Source organism: Mastomys coucha, unplaced genomic scaffold (assembly GCF_008632895.1).
Source record: "Mastomys coucha isolate ucsf_1 unplaced genomic scaffold, UCSF_Mcou_1 pScaffold16, whole genome shotgun sequence".
Classification (NCBI taxonomy): Eukaryota; Metazoa; Chordata; class Mammalia; order Rodentia; family Muridae; genus Mastomys; species Mastomys coucha.
In genome coordinates, this window is record NW_022196898.1 from 100,151,866 (window position 1) to 100,162,393 (window position 10,528).

A 10,528-nucleotide genomic window follows, 5' to 3' on the forward strand; every position below is an offset into this window, starting at 1 on the left:
ACTGGCCGGCCAGCCTGATCATCACATGAGGCAGACACAGGTAGGCCGCTGGAGTTCACTGGCCGGCCTGATCATCACAAGGCCCAAGCCAGGGAGAGGCTGTCTCCAAAACCAAGTTGACAGGTCTGAGCAATGAGGCCTTCAGACATGTACATTCATATCATACACATGTGCCTGCACATGCGTGAACAGAGAGAAGGGGGGGAAGGAGAAGGGGGAGGAGGAGGAGGAAGAAGAGGAGGAAGAAAAGGAGAAAGAGGAGGAGGAAGAGGAGGAGGAGGACGAAGAAGAAAAAAAAACAGGAAGGCCAGCTGGGGCCCTGGAGTGTGAACAGGTATTACACAAGTGTCTGTGTTATGAATGAACTCACTTAGAGAGTCATCACTGAAAGAGACAAACACAGGAATGTCTGAAAGAACCCGACTGGACTCTGGAAAGAAATGGACAAAATAGACAAAATTACCTTGGAAGTGAAAACTAAATTACAAGATACCCAGGGGAGGTATGTGTTACTAGAAGTTCAGTGAAAGGAGTAAAGACTAGGAATAAAAGAGCCAGGAAAATAACCCTGACCGTGAGGAAGAATAAGATCAGAGAGAGAGAGAGGGAGTGTGTGTGTGTGTAGGGAGATCCATTATATTTACTTTATGTTTCAACTAGGAAACCAAATGGAAAATAAACAGAAATAACATTAAAAACTATAATGGAAATCTTTTTAGAGCTAAAACAGAATTTCTGCATTGAAAGGCCGTATGTCATGGGTACCTGAGAGAATTGTCTAGACTGCCAGCCCTCAAAGTACATCCTAGAGCATCGCCTCGATATAAACAGGGAGGATGAGGACTTCTGAGCCTTCGACGTAGACATGAAGATATAGAAATAATAAAAGGTAAAAGTGCATTAGGATGAGAGTCCTCTAACTAGAAAGAGCATTGAGCCAGGTTCCTGGAAGCAGTGTGTAACCTGTGGGAGAAAACCAGTATTTCCAGGAAATTTAAGAGTGGTTGGTTGTATTAACCAAGTATAAATAAGACTGGTGAGCTAATGGAAAGTTCCCACCATGTGCTACCTGAGATTCAGTGTGAATTATACACTGTCTGTGAAAAAAATGTTGATATTGTGAAGGAATATTGAAATATATAATTGATGTATAAGTGCTGGAATATTTAAATGTGAATTGTCATGATGTCTTAACTTCCAAATGGTTCAACAAGAAAAATTTAAAAATAGAAAATAGCTCAATTTTTTTCACAAGTTCCTTTTTTTAAAAATTTTTTTTTTCTGTTGAAGTGGTTCTCATGTATTCCAGGCTGGCCAGAAACTCTTTGTGCCTCCGAGATTGGTCTTGAGCCCTGGTCCAGCTGATGCTACCTCCCAAGGATTGCGATTTCACCGTATCAGTTTATCCATGTGCATGGTGTGTGTCGGTCATACTCAGCCCAGTCCTGCTGGTCCTCTTCCCAGCTGGTTCCCTTCTGCCCTCTCATCTTTGCCTGTCATCTGGTGACCCCGTGAGTCTCCTTAGAGCTGTCTGCAGGAGCGTGGGTGGAAGCTTGTTTACAGAGCATGTACACCTGATAGCTACACTGCTGTGGAAAAATCTGTCTCCTCCCCCCTGCGCTGCAGTGCCTCGCTTTTCCCTGGAAGGGTCCTGACAGACCCAGCCTTGCAGTCCTGAGCAGATGTCACTGCCTCACTGCTGCTGTGGCTCTGCCATAGCCCTGTTGTGGCCAGAAGTCAGCTTTCCACAGTTAGCTCACTTCCGCTGCTCTTGCGTTCTGTTCTCTCTGCTCTGTCTTCCAGTGTTCCTGAGCTTGGAAGGAGTGTTCTCTATGTCCCAGGTATGGCTAGGCATTCACACTGTCGTTTCTCTCTACTTTGACTAGTTCTGAGTCTGCAGTCACTGTTGACGACTGGAGGAAAAATCTCTCTAACCAGAACTGTGGCCATGAAAGCTCTGGGGAAGGCCGTGTGATAGGCACGTGGCTTCCGTTTAGCGGCAGCTGTAAAGTCTGCACTAGGGCCTGAGGCCTTCCCAGCTGTAGGCTTTTGACCAGCATATAGCGTCGGAAGTGAGTTCCTTCCTGTGGCATCAAGTCTAACCTGGAGGCGGGTAGGCTTCCACCGTGTCCGGTGCTCTCACGCTGCCCGGCCTGTTGGTGTTGGCACACGGAGGGCAGGTTGCGCAGCACCACCTGGCAACATCAGGCTAGCCAGCAGGGAGGAGCCTTCCAGCCCGACTCCAGCTTGCTGTCTGTGTCTGTGGTCAGGTCCTGGGCCATCTTCAGCAGTATAGTCTTCCCAGCTGGTTATGGTAGGTAAGTTTTGGGGTCCTCAGGAGCACCCACGGTCACCTCCTGAGAAGTGCCCTGCCCTCGTCCTGGGATTCTTGTTTAATAAGCTATAATTTTTGGAAACAGCATGATTCACCTTCACAGGGTGAATATCCCATTCAAAATATTTTTAAAAATTGTTTTTTGATTAGCTTACCAAAATATCAGCTTTCCATGCATCATTACTTTTGGTTGACATTCCCTCCTACTGTCTGTGCTTTCCGTCTGCCAGCTGTTCTCACTGTGTAAGACTCTCAGTGTCCCCCTCCCTTCTCAGTGTTCTGCTGTCCCCTGACTTAAAGATTCTATTTTTCATCTCATGGACCCTTTTTACACACTGTGATGCAGATATGTATATATAAAAGAGGCTAGAACATACATATGAGAGATATAAAGTAATAGAATATTTTTCAGTTTCTTTCATTTCTTGAAAAATCTCATAATTTCAGTTTATTGGATGACTTGAATTCCACTGTGTGTGTACCACATTTTTGTTGTTCATGCTTGAGTTAATAGTCTCTAGGCTGACTGTACTTGGCCACTGAGAATGGAGCAGCAGTGACTACAGATGTGCAGGTTTCTGTGGTAGGATGCAGAGTTCTTCAGGTGGATGCTCAGGAGTGGGATGGATGGGTCATATAGCAGTTCTAGTGTTTGCTTTTTGAGAAATCTCCACATTGATTTTCCTGGTAGCTGCAGAACTTTATATGCCCACCAATACCATTCTAATATCCATGTCTTGTTAGCCATTCTTCCTGGTGTAGATGGAGTCTCATAGTGGTTTTAACTGGTGTCTCTCTGATGGCTAAGGACACTGAATGCTTCTTTGGAGAACTCTGTGTTCAGTTCTGTAGCCGAGTTTTGATTGAGTTGTCTTCCTGATGTCTGTGTCTGAGCTTTTGCTTATGGATGTCAATCCTGTTGCATGTGTAGTTGGCAACGGTTCTCCCCTGTCTCATACGCTTTCTCTTCACCCAACTCTTTCTTTTGATGAACAGAAGGGTTTTTTGTCTTTGTTTTTGAATTTCATGAGATCTCATTTTTCTCCCATTGGCCTATTTACTCTGCAGCAGGAGTCCATTCAGGAAGTTCTTGCCTGTGCCTGTATCTTGAGTGTTTTTCCTGCTTTTTTTCCTCTGGTAGTTTTAAAGTTTCTGGATACCTTACCCATGAGCCAGTAGGTCTCTCCCACCTTTTCCCCATATCTCCTCCCAACCAAACTCATAGCAGTGACCCACCCACTCCTCATCTCAGTGGCCAGAATCTCTGGCATTCTTGTGGCCTGAGTTACTATCTTTCCTGCTGCTCCTGTGAGAGAGATGCCACACCACCACGGCTCCGGGTGCTGTGAGAGAGATGCCACACCACCACGGCTCTGGGTGCTGTGAGAGAGATGCCACACCACCACGGCTCCGGGTGTTGTGAGAGATGCCACACCACCACGGCTCCGGGTGCTGTGAGAGAGATGCCACACCACCACGGCTCCGGGTGCTGTGAGAGAGATGCCACACCACCACGGCTCCGGGTGCTGTGAGAGATGCCACACTACCACGGCTTCAAGTGCAGTGAGAGATGCCACACTACCACGGCTTCGAGTGCAGTGAGAGAGATGCAACACCACCACGGCTTCCAGGGCTGTGAGAGAGATGCCACACTACTACGGCTTCGAGTGCAGTGAGAGAGATGCCGCACCACCACAGCTCCGGGTGCTCTTTAGACTTGGGCAGAGGATGGTGCTGATTTTCAGGCTCCCTGGGAGAGGCCTCAGAACCCTCGCACTGCAGGTTTTGAGTCTTAGGCCATGCTTATTTCATATGATTTTCAGGAAAGGTCCAAGTTTAAGGTTTTAAAATCTAATTCTGATACACTGTGGAATTCACAGGAGAAGGGGTAAAAGAACATTTTACTGCATGCAGTCAGACCTTACTAATACCCAGTGTTTATTTTTAAGATGGTCAGTAGTTTAAAAAATGCATTTGATTGGACTACTTCAGGGTTTTTTGTTTGTTTGTTTGTTTTGCTTTTTTAAATTCTGAATTCCAGGGTTCAGGGTGTGACAAGAGAGAGTGATAGAATATCTAAACTGAAAGTGAAGTTGAGGATTGCATAGGAGAAAGGGGCCAACAAGGAGGGGGTGTGGGTGAGGGTAGTAAGGGGGGGGGAACAAAGAAAATGATGATATATGTATGAAATTGTCACAGTGAAGCCCCATACTTTATATGCTAACTAAAAATTCTAATAAAAACAAGCTGAAAGGGAAAAGAAATCTATCTTCCTGCACCTTGTGTTTCATATTGTAGTAGTATTCAAGGTGTGGATTCTGCATATCATTTTAAACTGAGACCTTAAAGTTGGGCTTAAGGCACGCTTAATGAGTTATACGGGAAACAATGGATAAGCTGAGAAACACATGATAGTGTGTATCTTTAAAGAAGTAAAACCAGTCTAGCTGGGTGGGTTTAAACAGGTTCATACATTAACAAAGAGAGCAGACAGCAGGGTTGGAACGTGGCCCAGGCAGACAGGAGCAGGTCCTGGAGGAGCAGCCCCCGGGGCTGCAGGAATCTGGGCATTCCCAGAAGTGGCCATGCACAGAGAAGGTTGAGAAGTCAGCCCTCATGAACAGAGGGCTCCTAGGTGCTAAGTCCCGAGTGAACGTGGGAACCAGGACAAAAACCAGGACAGTAAGTGACGCCAGCTAATCTCACACCATTGCATGTAGTCTGAATACTTTCCTGGCAGTGCCATTTAGGTCCTTGTCATTTCATTGGGAAGTTTTTCCAAAATTATCAATAAATATTATTTCCAAAAGTTCCTTTAGGTATGTGGTAAGCACATCTCAGAGTTGCGCTCTTAGACAAATAATGCTTGCCTATGGCACTGACCTGAGCGTGTCTTCTGATTGTTTTCTAGTTCTAAGGAAGACGGGATGGCTGAGGAGCTCACGGAACCTCTCAAGTATGCCGAGCAGCTCCCGGTGGCTCAGATAATACACCAGGTTTGTTTTTTGTTTGATTCTTTTGAAAGAAACACATTTTTAATCTCAGAGGAAATTGCCTTTGTTATGTTTTTCAGAGTCTGTCTGTAGATGTTGTGGGGACAGCCTACTGTGCTTTGTCCTGTGTGAGCATTCCCATTAGAAGCTCAGTATGGACGGACCATGCAGTGTGATGCTCCAACTCTTACGTACAGTACAGGGCAATCTAAATTACTTCTTATGACTTAGAAACTGTCAGAAAACTTAATTTTGAACTACTGTATGTAGTTAATGATGAGAAAGCTGAAAGTGAGTCATGACCGTCGTGTTGTAGAGTAGCTAAGGAGAGGAAGCCATGGTGCCTGCCCTCGTCCACCGTCCCCAGCAGCTGTTGGGAAGCATTATTGTAACTGTCATGTGGTAGTTTGCTCATTTCCAGCTACAACGACTCTGTCATCCTTGTGTGGCTCAGCTGAGGACAGGCAGCGCTATCCACACGTGGATTCTGTGTTGTGCTTGTGACAGCCCCGACAGACATTCTGCCCTGCTGGGCCAGAAGCGAGTCACCTCAAATGGCTTGTTGGCCAGCCTGTGGGACTTTTAGCTCCTCGGAGATTGTTGGAATTGCTAAGCATCCTCACATGTCAGAATGCTTCAGGATTGGTGTGGATATTAATTTTAGGAATTTTTCTTATATTGTTTTTCAGTCAGAAGAATTTTAGTGGCTGTGGGTTGTTGGTAGTGCCAGTTTGAGTTTATTAAAAGAAAGAGGACTTTAATTTGAAAAAATTCATTATATAAATAAAACTCAGTTTTAAAATTCTGCATGAATCTTAAAAATGGTTAAAAGTCTGCCCCTCTGGGGTGCTCATCTGTGTATGGTAATCAAGTCCAGTTTATATGTCAGGAATTTCTAGGTTGTCAGAGCTTCAATGACCTAACAGACTGCAAATGTCACATTTAAAATTCTGTCTTCATGCCTGACTCTCAGCATAAATGAATTAAACAGCAGAGCGGGTAGCCAGTGTGTTCTCATCAGTGAGAGTGCACGCTGCAGCAGTGTGCCTGGCTCAGAATAGGTAAGCAGGCTCTGCCTGTGCTGCTCACCCACAATGCAGCTCACCCAGAATGCAGCCTGAGCACGCAGCAGGAATTCCTTAGGACAGCTGACCACAGGGAATGTCAGCGATGTTTTCATAATGTCCAGGAACCAGTAAACTGCCCATTTTTATAACCACTGTTTTGTAGTTAAACACTGTTTGAATTCAAGGTAAAAACACTTGACCCTGGTGAAACTCTTAGATTGTAGGTTTTTTCTAGTATAAGAGATGGTAGTAATTTAACACAAAATTATAAGCAGCATAATTAAAAATCTGAATGGCCTATCATAATATCTCACTCTTTAACAAATTCTACAAGGTAAGAATCTATTTTTATTAATCAAAATTAAGGTGTAGACAGGAAATGATGCCTCTAACAGCACAGTTTCTACTCCTCTGTCATTCTCCTTTGTGGCAGTTCTGTAACAGAGACAGCCACCGCTGCACGCTCCAGCAGGGTCACTTAGGAAGGCACCCTTGGTCTTACAGTTTTTAAAATCTGACTTTCCATATCTATATCCCTGTTTGTCTGAGTATGTGCACTTGAGTACAGTTGCCCCAGATACCAGAAGAGGGTGTCAGATTCCTTGCAGTTCTTCAAAATATAGAAGTGGCAGAAATGCGAGGATGATGACGACCCTTATGTACAGAACACGTATGGCTGGAATGGGTCAGTTACCTGGTGACTTGCATGACCTAGAGGTTCCATGCCCTGAAGAACCCGAACCTCCATGGAATATTCTGCAAAGGCTGCTAGACTGACTAGACCTGAAGTAACTGTGGGAGGGTTGGGATGTTGCAGGTCTAGAACCAGATTATCTCGGGCTCTTTGCCCCCTTCCCAGCTATCCATTGCTTGTCTGTGTCTGATCTAGCACTCTGTGATACAAACCCCTTGTATCCAATGACCCTGCAGCCATAAGGATATATTTTCCATGACATAAGAAGCCACCAGCTTAGAAGACAGATACTTCTAAGATGTCAGTGAGTTGTGGGGTGAGACTCAGCATAGATGATTGCTCAGTAATGCCCAGCATCCCACCCACAAAGGAAGAAGAGGAGGCTCAGTTGACAACACTTGGGATGCCATCTCAGCACACGGGGGCAGTGAATAAAAGAGCCGCAGCTGTCATGATCATGTTGTGACTTTAGTTAGTGCCTATCAAGCTGGCAAACTGAAATTCTGTTTGGGCAGGGCTGGGGAGTTGGTGCAATGCATAAGAATGCTTGCTGCACAAGTGTGAAGATCAGAGATCAAATCCCACCCAGCCCTGTGGGTGTGAGAGGAGCAGAGACCACATGGGTTTGCTGGGGGTCAGCATGGCTGCAGGACCAGGGAGACAGGCAGAGAGTGATAGAGCAGGACCCCCAGTGTCCTGTGAGTGTGCTTATAAACACACAACACATCTCACATACACACACACGCACACACACTAGGAAGACAGGCAGAGAGTGATAGAGCAGGACCCCCAGTGTCCTGTGAGTGTGCCCATGGACCCCACACACATACACACACTAGGGAGACAGGCAGAGTGATAGAGCAGGACCCTCAGTGTCCTGTGATGTGCCCATGAAAATGGCCTCACACATACACACACTAGGGAGACAAGCAGAGTGATAGAGCAGGACACTCAGTGTCCTGTGATGTGCCCATGAACATGGCCTCACACACACACACACAAATAAAATCATATCAAACTACAGTTTCTAAAAAGGTTAAACAGAGTCATCACATGACCCAGTGATTTCTATGTAGACGTATGCCCAAGAGCTTTAAAGATGGGATGCATATAAACAGTTGTTCACTGCAGCAGTGTGAGGAAGTGGTAGGTGGAAAGAGCCCTGACACCGAGCAGCTGGTGAGCAGGTAAACAGAACACGGCACACCCAGATAGCAGAACAGTACTGAGCAATGACAAGGACTAAGGTGCATGTCACCTGTCACAGGTATACCCTACCAGGTATAAACATGATGCTGTGCACAAGGTCAAACACAAAGTGCTCATCATTGCCACATCTGTAGATGAAGTTGCCAGTTCTGGGAGGAGGCAGAATGTAATATTCCCTGCCAAGGACACAGAATTTCTCTTTTGAGTAATAGAAATATTATAATTGTAATGGTGATTATTGCTCAGCTCTATAAATCACTGAATTAAAATAGGTGAATGGTGTGGTATGCCAGTGTATATATATATATATATATATATATATATATATATATATATATTAAAGGTATTTGGAAAGTTAAAGCCCCTGTTTCCAGTGGAGAGCCAGGAAAGAAGGTTTATGACCCTCTACTGCTCTTTGTGAGTGCTACAAGCAGCCTGAGCCATGTGTAGAGGACAGTGCTTCTGCTCATAAGAGTCCAGCTGAAAAATGAAAGTACTGGCCTGTGAGACCCAGTGCAGTGACACGCATCAGGCTCACTGTGTTCACGGCATACTGAGAACACACAGTACAACACTCACTGTGTTCATGGCACACTGAGAACACACAGTACAACACTCAGTGTCCATGGCACACTGAGAACACACAGTACAACACTCACTGTGTCCACGGCACACTGGGGACACACAGTACAACACTCACTGTGTCCATGGCACACTGAGAACTCACAGTACAACACTCACTGTGTCCATGGCACACTGGGGACACACAGTATAACACTCACTGTGTCCATGGCACACTGGGGACACACAGTACAACACTCACTGTGTCCATGGCATACTGGGGACACACAGTACAACTCTCACTGTTTCCATGGCACACTGAGAACACACAGTACAACACTCACTGTGTCCATGGCATACTGGGGACAAACACTACAACACATATAGCTGATGTGGAAGGCAGGACTTTCAGATCTAGAACTCAGAAGAACAAATGTCTATGTGATCTTTTGCTTCTTTCCTTTCTTAAAAAAATATATGTATTTAAAAATAATTGAATTTGACCAGCCAGGAGGCACAGGCCTCAGAAGTGGCAGGGCAGCTAGCGGCATAGGATCCTTTCTACCTCCCTCTTTACCTAGGAGGCACTGCAGATCCACAGCCTCTCTGCCCCTTCCCCCAAAGCAGAGAGCTTGCCTTCGGGGAGTGCTCCAACCCAAGGACTCAGGAGAGATCTCCATTTTCCCTCCCGTGATCTTCTAAGGTGGGACCAGCCAGGAGGCACAGGCCTCAGAAGTGGCAGGGCAGCCAGCACAGGATCCTTTCTACCTCCCTCTTTACCTAGGAAGGACTGCAGATCCACAACCCTTTCTGCCCCTTCCCCCAAAGAAGAGAGCTTGCCTTCGGAGAGTGCTCCAACCCAGGGACTCAGGATTCAGGAGGGACGACTGATTCATAGCCCAGTACACATAGGTCTTACCAGAGGAGGTCTTACCAGAGGAGAGCTGATCTCCCAGAAGTGCTGACACAGGCTTACAGACCCACAGGAGGAACAAGCTACAGTCAGAGACAGCAAGAACATCTAACACCAGAGATCAACAGATGGCGAAAGGCAAATGCAAGAATCTTACTAACAGAAACCAAGACTACTTGGCTTCATCAGAACCTAGTACTCCCACCACAGCAAGTCCTAGAAATCCCAAAACACCAGAAAAGTAAGATTTGGATCTAAAATCATATCTCACGATGTATGATAGAGGAATTTAAGGAGTGCATGAATAACTCCCCTAAAGAAATACAGGAGAACACAGGTAAACACTTAAGGTAAAGCCCTTAAAGAAGAAACGCAAAAATCCCTTAAAGAATTACAGGAGAACACGAGTAAACAAGTAGAAGCCCTGAAAGAGGAAACAAAAAAATCCTTTAAAGAATTACAGGAAAGCACAACCAAACAGGTGAAGGAATTGAACAAAACCATCCAGGACATAAAAATGGAAGTAGAAACAGTTAAGAAGTCACAAAGAGAGACAACTCAGGAGATAGAAATCCTAGGAAAGAAGTCAGGAACCATAGATGCAAGCATCACCAACAGAATACAAGAAATAGAAGAGAGAATCTCAGGTGCAGAAGATACCATAGAAAACATTGACACAATGCAAAAAGTTCCTAACCCAAAACATCCAGGAAATCCAGGACACAATGAGAAAACCAAACCTAAGGATAATAGGTA

The 10,528-nt window shown here is 45.4% G+C and overlaps 1 protein-coding gene across 1 annotated transcript in view; it reads left to right on the forward strand.

Moving 5' to 3' along the window:
• Positions 1-10,528, forward strand: part of Pigk (phosphatidylinositol glycan anchor biosynthesis class K) — an 86,530-nt gene that overhangs the window by 47,509 nt on the left and 28,493 nt on the right. Inside the window, exon 10 of the mRNA XM_031375900.1 lies at positions 5,247-5,331. Within this exon, the coding sequence (XP_031231760.1) occupies positions 5,247-5,331 (85 nt within the window). The remainder of the gene's footprint in view (positions 1-5,246; positions 5,332-10,528) is intronic.